The sequence below is a fragment of the Gossypium raimondii genome, chromosome 10 (genome assembly GCF_025698545.1).
Source record: "Gossypium raimondii isolate GPD5lz chromosome 10, ASM2569854v1, whole genome shotgun sequence".
Taxonomy (NCBI): domain Eukaryota; kingdom Viridiplantae; phylum Streptophyta; class Magnoliopsida; order Malvales; family Malvaceae; genus Gossypium; species Gossypium raimondii.
In genome coordinates, this window is record NC_068574.1 from 22,201,175 (window position 1) to 22,218,140 (window position 16,966).

Consider the following 16,966-nt stretch of genomic DNA (forward strand, 5'->3'; position numbering starts at 1 on the left):
TATTCATATTAATTCTAGATTTAAATTTTAAATAATCTAAAAATTATTAAAATGGTAAATATATAAATAAATGTAAATAATTATTAAAAATCTAAAATTTAAGATTTATAAAAATATATATTAAAATATAAAAAGAATTACTAAGAATTCACGTCCAAAATGTTATCTAGGTTTATTATAACCATTTGCCCATGTTTCAAATATTATAAAAAATATTAAAATGGTAAAAGTATATAAAATTATTTAAAATATAATTTTTTAAAAATAATTATTGAAAAGTATCATTTAAAAGTACCGTAACCGTAGCCCTAAATCTAACGTTTGAAATCATAATTTGTTTTACGAATTTCGGATAAAACCCTTAAAGCTATTTCCAAGAAAATATGGTGCCCTCATAAATTTATAAGTCGATTTAATATTTATATTTGAAAAAACTTAATAATAATTTGCTTCGCTATGAATATCTTATTAAGTGAATGTCTATTAAAATCAAGATAAGTTTTGATGTATTTTAAACTCTAATAGTGATTAGAAATAGATCTCTACTTCATTTATACTTCTTATACCTAAAAATAGATATGCTGAAGAAACATCGTAAATATTTCGATTGACCAATAAAATACGCTCTCTCTTTGCCCTCTCATTCTCTTCATTATTTACTCTCTGTCTATTTATTTTATAATATGTTATCAGTACGATTCTCTTTTAATTGTTTTTCTCCATAAGTCCCAAAAATATCCCAAAATTTACTATTGTCGATTCCTCCAAAAGCTACTTCTATTTCAATTAAGGTCTACGCACTATAGATAATCATTAGAACCTTTAACAACTCAGGTACACATAAATCTCTAAAAAATGTTATGCCCTTTTATGCAAAGAAATCTATATAATTCTTATGTGGTATGTTTTTCTCCTTTGTTAATTGATTTTTGGTAAAATTATTTTATGGGAAAATATTATTACTTTAAGGTTTCTTTTAAATTAAGATTCTTTTATTAAATTATAGTATGTATAATATTTAGAAGTTTAAAGATTTGATTATTAATTTATTGTTATTAAATATTATTGTAATTTGATTAAAATTATGGTGGAAAGTGTTATTAACCTACCATAGTTGATTAAAGGGAAATTTGATAGGATCTATTGAATCTTATTAACTTGCTAATGTTGAATGATTTTATTATATCTTTTAAACTGAATTTATAAATATTTGATTAGAAGCTTTATAAGATTTTATAACATATATGTGGTCTTGAAATTTGGTACAATGTATATCGGATAACTTTCAAGCATCGTATACAAAAATTTTGATTGTTTATTAAATGATTTCTACTATTAGATTATAAATGTTATTACGAAAACAAAGTTGTTTTACTACTTGTAATAGTGCTCGTGATAATAGCTGTGGTGATGACGATCATGTGAAAGATCTTCAAGTATATTTTACTATGATTTATTATATCATGTTTATTATAATTGGAGACTAATCATGACAACACGAATAGATGGATTTTAATTTGAAATCCACGCATGTTTGCGATGGTGATTATGAAATAAAAAATCTTTGGGATGTTTATAAGTTCACCCTAGTAAATCTATTGCATTCCTTGAAGTGAACGTAAGCATAAAAGAAAATAAAATCAATATTATTCTAGTATTTGGTAGTACAAAATTAGTCGAAAGCTCCAAAAGAGCTAATATATTAATATATTGTGATAGTTAATCCATTGATTTTAAAAGATATTCATAATGGATCTCATATTGAGATTGTGAATGAGGAAAATATTATATTTTATATGAATCAAAAGAGGATTGAATTATTGATTACTCTTGTTATTAAATTGAATTTATGTGACTATCTTTGTGATCTTCTTTTGTCATCATCCTCATTAAAGGGTTTGAAAGCAAAATATTTGACTGAGAAAGATCTACTTATGAGCAATAGAATATGGCAATTCTATCTAAACCTCGTTATGGTTGGATGCACCTAAATTTGCAAGTTATTTTTTAAAAAAAAACTATGAGTATAACTCTATAGTATTCAAAATAAGTTCTCAGTTAAAATTACGTGGAAAAATATTACTGATGAAAACTTGCAAGAGAGAAAACTTATGTATGAAAAGTCATTGGTTATGTACATGTTGTACACTTGGAAAATAAGATACACTCTCAAAGTTTGCTATTAATAGATTTTGATTTGATTCAAAGTCTACTGCTGGAGTTTAATTTGCTTACTTCTTGATAAAATCGTCAAGACTCAATGCAGGAAAAAATATTTTGGCATATTCTTTAGCGAATATTGCATATAATTGTTTGAAATTTATATTTATTTTGTTGACTTAGTGACATTATAGACTTCATATTGATTTAGACGTTTCTAGTAGTAAATGTCACAATAATATTTATATGTGGATACAAAGTAAAAGGAATGATAGTAAGATTATCAATTTGTCACAATTTATATTGACAATATTAGTACAATTGAAATACATGTTAAAGTAAACCGAAGTTTACTAATACAAATGCATTTAATACTTGGCGTGACCAGTTGGACCATCTTGAATCATATATGATGCGAAAATTAATTGAGAATTCATATGTACATTCATTAAAAACCAAAAGATTTTTTAATTTAAAGAATTCTCATTTGTTGCTTGTTCTCAATAAAATTGCTTATTAGAAACTCACTAGATAAATTTGATATTTAATGTCTTGCATTTCTAATTTGAATATGGGCTCATTCATCCACCATGTGGATGGTTTTTATATTGTATGATTTTGGTAAATGCATCTATAAATAATTGCATATGTGTTATCAACTTGCTACATGTTGCTTGCAAGATTGTTTGTTTAAATAATTAATTTCAGATCATGCAATTAATACAATTCATCTTGCTAATACTGATGAGTTTATATCTCAGTCTTTTATTGATTGAGTTTGAAAAACTTCTGTAAAATTTTCTTATTGATGCGCATAATGATTTAGAAAAATTATTGATTGAATGCCTCTGGTTAATGTCTAAACCATTACTTATGATAACTAAACTTCCTATTTCAACATGAGATTATGTTGATTTATGTGTTGTACGCATCAAGCCAATAAGTTATAAATACTCTCCATTACAATTGATTTTGGGTCAAGAGCTATCATCTTTGAATTTTTGTATGTGAGTATACGTTCCAATTAGTTCACCACAACAAAAATGAGTGAATACTCAAAGAAAGTTGGGAATATATATTAATTATGAGTCTTCTTGTATTATTATGTGTTTTAATTGTATTGGAGATTCAATTATAACATGATTTGTTATTACTATTTTGATTCTATAGTTTTCCCAACATTAGGGGGAGAGAAATAATAACTTATAATGAGTTAAGGGGGAGTAATTTGAACTAGAAGTTCAATTACAAGTTCCAAATATGAAAATTATCATAAAAGAAACAATAAATCTAGATGGTCATATAGTGAAGGCGGGTGCTCTAGAAGAAACCCAATACATAACTAATACGTAACTCCAGAAGAGATTTAGGTAGCTGAAACTGAAGATTAAAATTGTGAAAATAAGATATCTCGATAAGTTATGTCAATTCAAGAATATGTGGAATTGATAATTAAAGTGGCTGGCAATGGTTTTGAATGCAATATTATTATTGAAATAATGAAATAAAAAGATAATCTTGAATAAATCTATTGAGAAATGAAAGTTCGATCAAGCAACCCGAAAATGCCAATAAGGGAGGTGAATTGGCCTTTAAAATTTTGGTGAAAGCAAAGGCAAGAATGAAACAAAGAATTTAGAGTGGTTCGGCCCCAATTGCCTACTCCACTACCTTAGCTTTCCACCACTAAGGATTTTTCCCAAATTCACAAATTTGTTCAACCTTTGAGGACAAGGTTTAACCTTACAACTCCTTAAGATTTTTACCCCAAATTTTAAGTTTCAAAACCTCTCAAAGATATACAAATAAGCAAACAAAGAAACTATCCTTACAAGATAAATTTATTTGCAAATTGAAGCACAAATACAATGAGATACACTTGAGCAAAAGAAAAAAGATAAGGCTCACAAGTGTATGTAAGAATAATATGAAAATTTAAGCTCTAAGATTGTTTGATTTATGATTTTTTCTTGAAAGTACTTTATTGGATGTTGTAGGACTTTAAAAGATGGTATTTATATCCCCTAATAGATTTCCAGCCATTGAGGTTGTTGGTGAAGATAATATGGTCGTTGGGGATGTAAAATCAGTGCATTTATTTCACCTACAACTGCGAGTATCGATACCTCCAAAAAGGGTATTGATATTCTTTTGTCATAAATGCTAATTTAGTGACAGTTGGAATGAAATAATCGATACTTCAAAAATATTTTATCGATACTTCCTAGAATAGGTATTGATACCTGATCGATACTTTGTAGGGTTTATGAGAAATAGAATACAATTTTGGTATCGTTCTTAAGAAGGGTATTCATTATTTTCAAAAAGTATCGATACCGAAAGCATAGTATCAATAATTTTTAAGGTTTTGAGAGAATGTCTTTTTGGTCTCGATTTTTCTAAGGCTATTGATTATTTTCAAAAAGTATTGATACTTGGCCAAATGATATCGATACTTTTTGGCCTGGAGCAATTCTAACTTGTTTGAAAATCATTTTGATGTGCTAAAATGATTTTAACTTAATTGAGATCATTTTGACTTGGTTAAAAACATTTTCACTTGATTTTAAAATTGTTTCAAAATTTTCTAAGAGTTTATTGTAAGTATTCAAATTTTTATTTCTTAGAATTCAAATTAAAATTATTTTGCCAAACTTAGCTTATATTCAAAAACAATTTTAATTTATTATATCAAATTTTTTATCAAACAAAGCTTAGTTTAACAATCTCCCCTTTTGATATAACAAAATATTTGGTAAATTTATTTTGAATAATTGTCCCTTAATAAAAGACATTTTAAATTTGAGGCCAAAATAAAATTTGTCATTCAAGTTGGCATTCATTCTTACTTTAAAAAATTTTGGTCACAAAATTTGCATTTAGTTATCAACAAAGAGTAATCTCAATCAATTTACCCTTTCTTCTCCCCTTTTTTGTTATATCAAAACACAAATAAAGCTTAAAGAGAAAAGAAGTTAGCTCATCAAAAGATAGATAAAGTGAAATGAGCATCTAAAAATATATATCCTAAGATACAGATGAAGCAATAAAGTGCAATAACAAGTTATAGGCATAAGCATAAAAATAAATGTGCAAATGTTATGAAAATGAAATGTATAGTCTAGAGCTAGTCTAATCATCATGATGAGGGAAGAAAGGAGGCTTCAAAGGGGAACGGGCTAAGAGAGATGCCATTTGTGTCTCCAAAGTCAAGAGATGAAAGTTAACATCTTCCCTAAGACCTTGAATGTTGTTACTCAAGGAATGGATAGCATCGAGGATATCACTATTAACCTCGGAGGAGGTTGAGCAGTATGCGACAAAGAAAGTGGTGGAGCAACGGACTCAGGTACTAGAATATCGTCAAAGGCAGTGTCGACGTCATCATCTTCATTACCCCTCGGTTGTTCATGTTTCATCCAAGTGTTGGTGGCAACATCGAAATGATATCTCGCATGATGTAGAGCCCCATAACTAATAGGTTGATTAGAAGAAACGAAGGTGTCCCCATGGGTGCTAATGCCTAATTGCCTAAGAACATATGAAAAATACGTACCATGAGGAAGAGTGATATTTTTATTCATCCCTCTTCCAATAGCTTTCGTAATGTCATTAAATAAGACAAGTGCAAGGTCAAGGCACCTATCAGACTTAAAACAATCGAGCCACCAATAATCGGTGTTTTGAAGCTTGGCATGCTTTTTGATAGGTCTTAAAGTCCAAGTGAGAATTAAATAGAGGACACGATCATGGAGATTGAGTTCGAATGCCGATCCGGACTAGATAAAAAGGGAGGGATCAAAATGCCCTTTTTCATCGGAGGAACCTCCGGAAGGTAATTGAAGAAAATTGCAAAACTCTTCGAGAGTCAGACGAATAGGAGTTCCCATTAAAAATGAGGTGATGGCAATAACGGTATCACCGGACTCATCATGTTCGAGTTTGGCATTTGAAAATAAAGCTCGAACAAGATTTAAATAAGTTGGTGAAGAAATATTTTAAAAATCCATCCACCCCCCAATTTTGTAAAATAGAGAGATAAGAAAAAATAATAGCTTCTAACATGGCTATATTAATTTTCCTAGCCTCATATACACGTTTTGATGCAAAATACAAGTTAAAAATATACCAAGAGTGTGAATCTTGAAAACAAGTGCTAAACGATGACTCCAACTCACTAGATGGGTTAGAAGAAGATGCACTAGTCCTAGAACGCTTCATTGGGGCCATACTAGCTATTAACCACTTAGAAAAACACTAAAACCAAAAAAAAAATCTCTTTGAGAAATTTTGTCGAACACTTGGTGGTTAAAGTTTAAAAATAAATTTAAGAAATATGTTTTGTAACGCCCTAACTAATTTAACTTTGTTTCTATGAACTCTATCATAATTGAGTATCTGCTTTAGTGGCTAAGTGTTTTGATTGTGTGTTTGAGGTCTTGGGTTCAAGTCTCACTCTTTGGAAAGTTCTGTTATTTTTTTTTCTAACCTTATCCTAGGCGGTTTGGCTTATATTCTATTGCTAGTCAAATTATATTAGAATGACCCTGTTGGTTCGAGTGGTAACATGTTAGCTTGCCCTGTAGTCTCGTGTTTGAATCCATGTTGTAACGTGAATGATAATTTTTGTTGCGGTTGTCTGATAGAGTTTCGACAGAGTTGAAATTCTAAGGTAGTTGGATGTGGATTGAGGTGTCAAATTTTAAAGGATTAGGTTGGTTAGTGGGTTAGTGGGGAGTTGGGGGGAAATTAGTGATATTTTATTAATATTTTTATTTTATTTTATTTTTTCCCAAAAAAAGTTTCCTCTGTTTCTAACGTTCCTCATTTTTCCCTTCTCTGCAATTTATTTTCTTTTTCATTTCCTTTCAATTCTGTCCACAACCTTTTATTCTTATCGTTGCGTCCAGATTTTCGGTGTTCTTCATGCGGTTTTGGTAAGTGGGGTTTCACTCGTCTATAGGTTTCGGTTTCTGTAAGATTGTTTGGATTTATTCTTTTTATAAAAGCGTAATGGTGTAATTAGAGAATCTGATTTGATTTGAAAATTGTTATGTAGGAGAAGGCTGTGAAGTAGTGGGTTTTACTCTAACTGCCTAAATTGTGTCTGCGGAGGTTTTCGTCGGTGATAAGTTGGGTGCATTGTTGGATTATTGTTGATGAATTCATAAATTAAATTGCTAAAAAGGTGTTTGGTATATTGTTTTTAGGGTTCGGCGTTCTCGAGTTCACTGTAGCATAAAAAACGAACCGAGTGTGTAACAAAAAAGCGATAAAATAAAGTTCGATAAAAGCCGAAAAAGTGGCCTGTCGACACCGCACAGACATATGTGAACCCCTCTTGCATGCGAACTCGTACGTATAAACCCCTATTAAGTGAACCCATATGTAAAACCATACGGGAGTGAATACACGAGCCCTTGGAACATACATGCGAACCCTAGTTGTTATGACATGCGTACACATATTTATACGAGCCAACTTGTATAATTATGACATGTGAACTCCCCTTTACAAGCTATTACTTGTGAGCACCTTACTGCTAATATATGTGATCTTATTTGATTCTATATGTGAACCATGATATGTGAACCCTAGAATTATGCGAGCCTATATGTGGACCCTAGGATTAGGTGAGCCTATATGTATGTGACCCCTAGAATTAGGCGAGCCTATATGTGAAACCTAGGAACATGCAAGCCTACATGCGAACCCTAGGAAAATATGAATCTATGTGCGAACCCTAGGAACTTGTGAGCCTATATGCGATCCCTAGGTTCATGCAAGCCTATATGCCATGCGAACCCGAGGTACATGCGAGCATATATGATCATGCGAACTTGTAAATGTGTTAAATAATTAGACTGATAATTCACATAAAATCCTGTGCATGTGACACTGTTTTATTTGTTTACTTGCACTAATTATATGTAATTGTGTGATAATTAGATAAATGTATGCTACATGCGTTATAACGCCAATATGAAATATTGAAGATAGCATAAAATAAGGATAAAAAGCATAGAACATGCTAATTTTATGTGCATAATTACACAAAATCTGGGATGGAGTACGGAGGAGTTCCGTAGGAGACAATAGCAAATTAAGTCCACATCCAAAGTCAGTACTGCGCAAAGTAGGTGACAATGTCATCTAAATCAGACAAGACGAGATGGTAGATTAAAAATACCATCACAACTTAACCAAACCAGGATGATAGTTTAAAAAGTCATCAAAACCAAGCAATCGGGATGGTAAGTTATTATAGTAAACGTCACCATCACAGGCAACAACTGAACAACCATCATCACCGAAAATCAAACCGGGATGACAAGATTATAGTGGGTTTTTGGAGTGTCGAGCAACGCTCGAGGGTGAATAGGATGTCATGTGTCGCGAAACTAACTAAAAATCTGATAAGGCAAGTGCATGTACTAATTAATAATATAGCTACGGTGAGCAAAGATACCATTCCTACGAAGACTAAAAGTAGTAATAATTACCGTTTTTCTATTATTTAACTAATAAATTGAAGTGATTGATGAAAACTAAAATTAACTAAATTAATTAACTACGAACACAAAAAAGAAGAATTCAGGAAAATAATCGATTAACAACAAAGAAACAAAACAATGCCCAGGAAAGAATTTACCTACACTTCATTTGTCACTATCAATCTAAATTACGCAATTTATTTACTTAGCATCTTGATCCGTGGAAATCCTTAAATTATGCTAATATCTCTTTCGAGAGTAAGAGCAACTGACTCTAGGTTGATTAATTGAAATTTCTTTCTAATTAAAACACTTATTATAGCATTAACTCGATTTATGGATTCCCCTATCAGATTTGACTTTAATCCAGTAGATATATGTCATCCTATTTCTAGGATTGCATGCAACTTCACTCAATTACGCTAGATCTACTCTTAAACAGAGTCTATTCCTCATTTGATTTAAGCGCATCAAACATGGTAAATATTCTACAAATATCAAACCAAGAATTAAGCATACATAATTGAGAACAAGATCTAAGTATTTATTGCATAAAATAAAAATCAAACGATAGAATCCATCATAAGGTTCATCTCCCTAGGTATTTAGAAAATTAGTTCATGCTTGCAAATAAAATCATCCAAGACACGGTATAATCAAAATAAACAAAGAAACTCACGATAATCTCCTAAGAAATCAACTGGGAATCTTCAATATTGAAAGAAATCTGATTAAATGCTAAAAATGCATATTTTATGTAATTAAATTGGTTAATTTATGAGAGTGCACCACTGATTTTTCCATGTTTATATTGAATTTTATATAGGGGTGCAATTTGGGGTCAAAAGAGAAAAAGGAGAAGCAATTAGACTAGATTGAATAAAGGAGCAAAAAAAGAAGGGCCAAAGCAGAATTTTTCCAAGATTTAATTAGCTGAAATTTTATGTTGACTTAGTGGGAGATTATGTAGGGATTTTTATATCATGAAATATTTTATTTCCTTGATTTTCTATGGCTAGTGGCTCTTAATTTGGCAAAGCCACTAGTATAAATAGGGGCTACTATGTTCATTCATTCATCAAGTCATAAATCAAGCTTTCATCTTTGAATGCAATCTCTTCTTCATTCTCACGAAGTTATTTGTTGTTTTTGGTTTCTTTTTCTTTCAATTTATTAACTTTTAGTTTGTCACCAACTTGAACCATTTACAATTTCTTTTTCAAACTTCCTTTTCATTTCCAGTAGCTAGCCATCCCACTTTAATACACTACCAAAATTCCAGCCCCCATACTTAATCACGCCACCCATTCTTTTTACCCATTTTTACCTTATTTAATTTATCCAACTCCAATATGCCCCAAACCTTAGTTAACTAAATTCATTTTCAACTTTGTCAGAATTAGCCTCGTCAAAACCCGTGAGTTACGAACCCGAGCAATTTAACTCCTAAATTCCAGTACTTATTATTTCTCCAGATTAAGAGTATGATTTTGTCAACTCACAAAGTCAGATCAACACTAAGTCAAAAAAAGACGTCGTTTGAGTTAGTGTGGTTAGACGTACAGTTGGAATTCCGAAAGGATCGATTGTCTGATTGGTTTTCCGTGAACACATTGGCGTGCCAAGTGGGGATTGCTGTTTGGTTCCGTCAAGGGAAGTAGTAATCGGATTTAAGTGTCCCACGCAGTTGAGGGCATTGGTTCGAGCTAGGCTCTTCTAGAATGCAAAGCTGCCGGAGTTCTAAATCACGAACGTTTTGTTGGTTGTTCGATCGGTAAGGGTTAGTTATTGGAAGTTCCTTAACTAATTTACACAAGGAAGAGTTGGTGTCCGAGGCGTCCTTGGTAGCTATAACTAGCTTATTGGAAAAGAGGAGTTCATCTAATTTCGAGGATCAGTTCAAAGACGAGGGAAAACCCGTGCCTAAAGTTGAGCTTAGTTTAATTAATTTTTCTTCAGATTTATTTAACTATTTTTATTATTTTATTTTCAGCTTTTACTTTTCACGCATTTTTTTCTATTTATTTTAGGTTCTAGGTTTTCAATTTTATCCTCCCCCCAAATTTCTTGGGCACGACAACTGCCCAAACACGAATCTGGTCGAGAAAGAGAGGAACAATTCGCAGTAAACCCAGTCTCTGAGGGATCGACCCTACTCCCTATACTGTTTAAATTTGCAAATTAGGGCGTAGTTTTATATTGGTGGAATCGACAGCCATCAAAATCTGCTTCAGAATCGGTTTCAATGGTGTTTTTTGAGTTGTTTTCTTGAGTACTCTATGACGGCTCTCTCCTATCTTCTTATTTTTGTCATATATACATCTTAGAATAGCTAAAAAAACCTAAAAATTGTGTTTTCTCGCAGTTCAGAATGCCAATTCATGAAATCGACATGACTTGCCACATTGCAGTGTGGCAGCCCATGTGTCTTACACGACCGTGTGGAAGGGTTCAACCCATGTGGCTTCTGTACCTTACTCTAATTTTCACTCGTTTTTCACTCCTTTTGCTCCCAAATACTCTCCAAAGCATAAAAACATGAATTTAAAGGATTAGGAGAATAAAATTAACCATTAACATTGAATAATCACCCAAAAATGCATTAAGAATGAGATTGAAACATGTTACTTTTATCACTTGTCAAGATGGATGGGTTGGAACTTAAATTATATGTTGCATCATATATAATTGTTATTCATTGATTTATTATATGTTTCATGAGGAATGCTTTAATTTATATCGACTTTCATTTGAGTTATAGTTGTCAATTATATGGAATGATTTAGAATTTAGTCTCACACTGAGCCGTTTTATGCTCATTCCCCCTTTCTTTCCCTCTCAGGTAGCATAGAGAACCAAGACTCGGAATGGCATTGGAAGAACCTCGGATTAGTAACTCCTTTTTCTTTTTTATTATTTTTAAGTTTTTATTAAAGTTTTCTTTAATCATTTTATTTTCGAGTTGTAATTATTTCTCGCTTTTATATCTAGGGTAAAATTGTTTAGCTTTTTTATTTTAAGGCATGACACTTAGTTAATACTCTGATATTCACATGCTTTTCGGTTTAGAAACCATCACTCTAAATTTTTTCCACTGCTTTACAAATACTTAAAGTTTTAATAAGTCCTTTCTTAAAAACCTTACATCGTTTTCCAAAATATTTACATTAATAATATTGTAATTGAATTTTTAAGTAAAGTTGGTTTAAATCAAATGAATGTTTTCCTAAAAAACAAAAGAGCGACTTTTCATACAAATCAACGCAAATAAAAGAGAGGCTTTTCAGGATCACCTCAGTGATCGAATGTAATGTCTTCAACTTAGCCAAAACTCCTAAGTCAAGTCGGGGTTGTTACACTAATCAACCCTCCAAAAAATAATCCTTGGAAAATTGAAGGATGAAAAATGAAATCCCATGACTTCTTAAAAAACCGAGAAGAAAACTACTTCTAAATATCACAAGAAAGCAATCTTGCACAAAGAAACTAACTCCCAGAGTTAGAAATTTTATTAATGAACAAAAACAATTGTGTATCTAATGAACAATGAAGAGGCCTTTATATAGGCTAGCTAATTACATCAAATAAAACTCTCAAGTATAACAAACCTCTAATTAACATAACAAAGAAGTAGTTTTAAACTAAACTTTTTGTTTGACTAAGAAATATAAAACTCCTAAGCAACTTAAAATACTTAAAAAATCTAAAATTCGGAATAAATAAATAATAAAATAATAAAACCTAATCAATACCATATTGCGCTCATATATAATAAAAACTAAGCTTAAAAATTGAACCCAATATGATTTAAACTGGAATTAAAAGCTTGAAAATCTTAATTTCCATAATAATCTCGTCCATGAATCAAGTGATTCAAAATGCGTTTCAAAGCTAAGAGATAGATATTCAAATTCTATCAAGAATCTCAACCAAGAAATGCCTAAATATCATTCAAAAAGTCATCACAAGTCAACTAAATTTCCAAACTTCAAAATTAGCAGCTTCAGTGAATGGAATTTAATAAATTTCACCTCATCCGTGCATGTATCAGTTTTCATAGTATTTTGAGAGGTAATTTTAACTTTTAGGTTAGTTTTTATTACATTTTATAGTTTTTCATATTAATTATATTTTATTTGAATGTTTTTCTTTTTTTTATCATTTTTAGAGTTAGTTCAAGTTTACTTGATATTTTTCTTTCTCCATTGTAGGTATTCGATGAAGAATGGAAGACTTGAATAAAACAAAAAGTGGTGAAGAGAAGCCTTCTGCTCCACCGCCCTCTATCAAATCTAATTCAATATGGCGGAGCATGTTTTATATTTGGTGGAGTGGCGCGATAAAAAAAAAACCCTAAAAATAAGCGTGGGAAATTTTAAGAATGAAAAAGGGAAAGAAAAAGAGAAGAAATCACTGGGAGGAAAAAAATTATCTCACACCAAGGGAAACTTCAATTTGCAAAGACAAGAAGAAAAGGAGATCCAAGGAGCTCGATTCACCTTCTTCATTTGTTTTCTCTCTAAATTATTTCTTTTACTTTTATTGAAGCAAATTTGTTTTAAATTTCTTTGTATGATGTTTTCTCAACTCATGATGAACCTAACTTTATTTTCTTGGAACTATGATGGATTTTATATCTTAATTAATTATTTTTCTCTTCAATTGTGTTGCTCAATGTTAATTATTTATGCAATTTCGTGTTAATTTAATCTCCTAGCTCGACCCCCAAGTTGTATTAATTTGTCTTGAAAGAGGAAGTTAGTGTTGAGATCTAGATTGAATAGATTAAGACTTAACTTTGGTAGCGCTAATGAACAAGTTAATTTGTGGCTAGGATAGGAATATACCTTATGCTCTAATCAATCCAATAGGTTTGTTCTTAATGACTTAACCCAACTTGCCTAGCATAGGAATATATTAGGGATTAACTTAGCTAGATAAAGGAAGGATTTAGTTAATGACATCGAATCTTGGGTTAGTAATTACATAGATTGAACAATTGAATGATGTTTAATTAAATAATTAGATTAGATGAGGTGAAGTTAGAGTTTATTTTATTGATCCGGATTAAATAAAATTAAATTGTTTGTATTTAACAACTTAAAATTTGATCCACATGGGAATAATTTCTTCTTATTACTTTATTATATTGATAGACCGTATTACAAATTTCAAGAATAAAAATATAATGAAAACTATTGATAATAAACTTTATAATTATAAATATTAATGAATGATGAATACTAATAAATTAGGAGTACATGGTTGACACAAATGATTAGTCAACCATTCATGAAGCAATTTGGCATCAAATTGTAAGAGTAAACCATTTAAACACCAAAGTTAAAAACATTAAAAGAATTATAACATAGTTGTTATATTACTAGTGATTCAATGACATGTCAATGTAATATCTATCAAATGTTACAATGTTTAACATGCTACTGCCATGCTCACATAAAATAATTAATTTTTTACAGTTAGATATTAAGAGAAATAATATATAACAAGTATTGATAGTAAATTTCATAATTATAAAATGGTAATGCATAATAAATAATATTATTAGTAATAATGTTTAAAAGGTTCATGGAAATATTCCAATGACATTATAAATTTATAAAAATATTATAATATTCATATTTTTAATTAGAAAATATTATAAAATTCACATTTTAAATATACAAAATGGAGAAAGATTGTATATTTATTTCCACTTATACTAAAATTTAAATTTTATGCTATGTTTTATATTAATATAATATCATACAACGTATTTTAATTATATTTTAATAAAATATTAAATTAACATATTATAATTCGATAAAATAAATTGAAATTAGTATATGTATATATGTAAAAGTAATGTTCAAGCCATTGGTCCCATTGACACTAGTCCGAATTTAAAGCTCTTTTTTATATATTTTAAATGAATGGTCCAATTTCATTTTGGTCCCTATAATATGCTCAAAGTTTTAATTTAACATTTATATTGCATTCAGATTAAAATATTAACATACGTATGTCCAAATACACAACCTTTTACTTCTTTTTCAAGAATATATAATAATGATCAAATTTGAGTTTTGATTCCTATATTATACTCAAATTTGAAATTTAATCTTTATCCTTAAATTTTTAACGTAACTTGTTATCTCAACTTTTATAATGTCATTGTTAATCTAAATACTTCATTTTGATTAAAATACTAATGTACATGTGTCTACATGTAGCTTCTTTTTCTTTTTACTTTTTATAGATTATATAATAATGGTCAATTTTCAATTTTAATCCCTATACTAATCTTAAATTTGAAAATTAATCTCTATATTTTAGTTTTTGGACATAACTTGCTACTTCAATTTTTTAATATCATTCGTTAGTCTAAATACTCTATTCAAATTAAAACATGGAGGTAAATTTTAAGAATTGTCAATGCAGTTAAAGTTCTTTGTTAAATTTAAGATATTAGATTGTCTTTTTTACATAACTATCAAATGAATATTTTAAAATTTCAACATGTCACACCAGCAAATGTAACAAAAAGAAATTTAATGGTATTAACAATTGGAGCTAAATTTTAAAGTCAAAAAGCAAAGAGACCAAGTTCATAAAAAATTGAGATTAAATTTAAAATGTAGAACATATTTTGATTAAAAAAATTAATTGAAGCAACGTAGTGCGTGGTGGAAACAATACTAATATATGATTATTGGTGAGAAATCACACGACTATAAGATACCAATCGAAACACAACACATAAAAAGAAATAAAGGAAAAAGAAAACCCGAAGCTCAGTACAATTATGTGAAGTAGAGGCTTACAATAAGCATGATTTTCCCTCACATTTGAGATCACATATGGAGAACCAGGAACTAACAATTTGCAGGATGAGGAAGCTTGCACAAGCTAGGCAATTTCATGGCAAGGTTTGGGTCAATACCAAGGGAAGGCAAGAGCTTGGAGTTCTTATATGAGCAAAGGCAACGCATGTCAGCGTGGGAGAGGGCGGAGCAGCAAGTTGACGTGGGCGGCGGAGGGTTGGGGGGGGTCACTGCTGGTTTGCATGCCATCAAACCTGAAGCTGGCATGTTGCAAATGCTTTGAGCATCAGTTGTAGCGATCGCCATAACCATTACCATTGCCAATATAAGTGCCTGCAGACCCTTCATTTTCTCCATTACTTTTTTTATGATGTGGCAAGCTACCCAGAGATTGTTATTTATAGAGGAATGAATGGAGAAAAGTTTGGTGGAGAGTAGTCCGTGAACCCTGAATTTGCTTTGGGTCCTGTCGGGTGTTGAGATTATTGTTCAACCAAACTGTAGTCTCACGGGATGTGAACTTGTGGCAAATCAAAGAAGCTTTTCTTTTGGATGTCCTAATCCAATCCCATTATCAACGTATCTCATCACTATGACACCACATACATTTTCAATCATCTTTTGCAATATTCAATTGCAATGGTTATTTATTCTTTCTACAATTATGACCATATATAATGGATACGTTGTTAAATTTTAATCAAATAATTATTTAAGTAAATATCTAGTTATATTGATGTAAAATACGCTTTATAATTTATACTATTAATATTTTAGCATCCTATTTTATGGTACATTAATATAGATAATACATGTCAAATTTAAAGTAAATTAATATTTAAAATTTTATAATTATCGGTTAAATATTTATTAATATATACCATACTTAAATAAATCCAATCAAAAATGCTGTAAGATTTGCTAAAATATTACGTAAAAAGTTTATTATAATTTCACATGTAAGTGATAATGATAATGTGTCCTTTTTATAGATAAGGAATAAATGGTATTTTTATTTGATGTTATCAAAGATTGAAAATATTAATTATTAGTGGTCTATTAACAGACTACACGTCATTAGGTTTCAGCTATATAATTATCCTTTTCTTTTTTGTTCCTCTGCATGATAACCAGTTTATTCACTAACAAAGTAAACAACTATGATTAACATAAAAGCAGAAGAAAACAAAGTATATTCATCAATAAAATAGCGTAGAGCAGGTGACCCATCTTTATCCACAATCCGCAGATAAGAGGGAGGATGTTGGATTTTGAGGTTTTCTGGTATAAACCTTTAACCTTAGTCCTGTTGGAGGCCACCGCTTGATTCGAAACATTTCTAACAGCTGCTTACCATTCTGGATTGCCTTGAGAAACTAGCTAGACTTCTATGTCATATTGACTCGTTAACAATCAGTTATTTAAATGGAAAACCTTGATTACTTGAGATTGAAGGCAAATCCAGGGGTAAGACTCAAGATTATGAAC

At 30.4% G+C, this 16,966-nt stretch overlaps 1 protein-coding gene across 1 annotated transcript; it reads right to left on the reverse strand.

The window, feature by feature from the left end:
• Window positions 1-15,338: 15,338 nt before the first annotated feature.
• LOC105778491 (putative lipid-transfer protein DIR1) lies at window positions 15,339-15,866 on the reverse strand. The gene has a single exon (XM_012602207.2). The coding sequence runs from the start codon at window positions 15,833-15,835 to the stop codon at window positions 15,530-15,532; it is 306 nt and encodes a 101-aa protein (XP_012457661.1). The 5' UTR covers window positions 15,836-15,866; the 3' UTR covers window positions 15,339-15,529.
• Between the last annotated feature and the right edge of the window lie 1,100 nt (window positions 15,867-16,966).

Bases quoted from the DNA above. Each gene is read 5' to 3' on its own strand.
- LOC105778491 (XM_012602207.2), bottom strand. From the start codon at position 15,835: ATGGAGAAAATGAAGGGTCTGCAGGCACTTATATTGGCAATGGTAATG.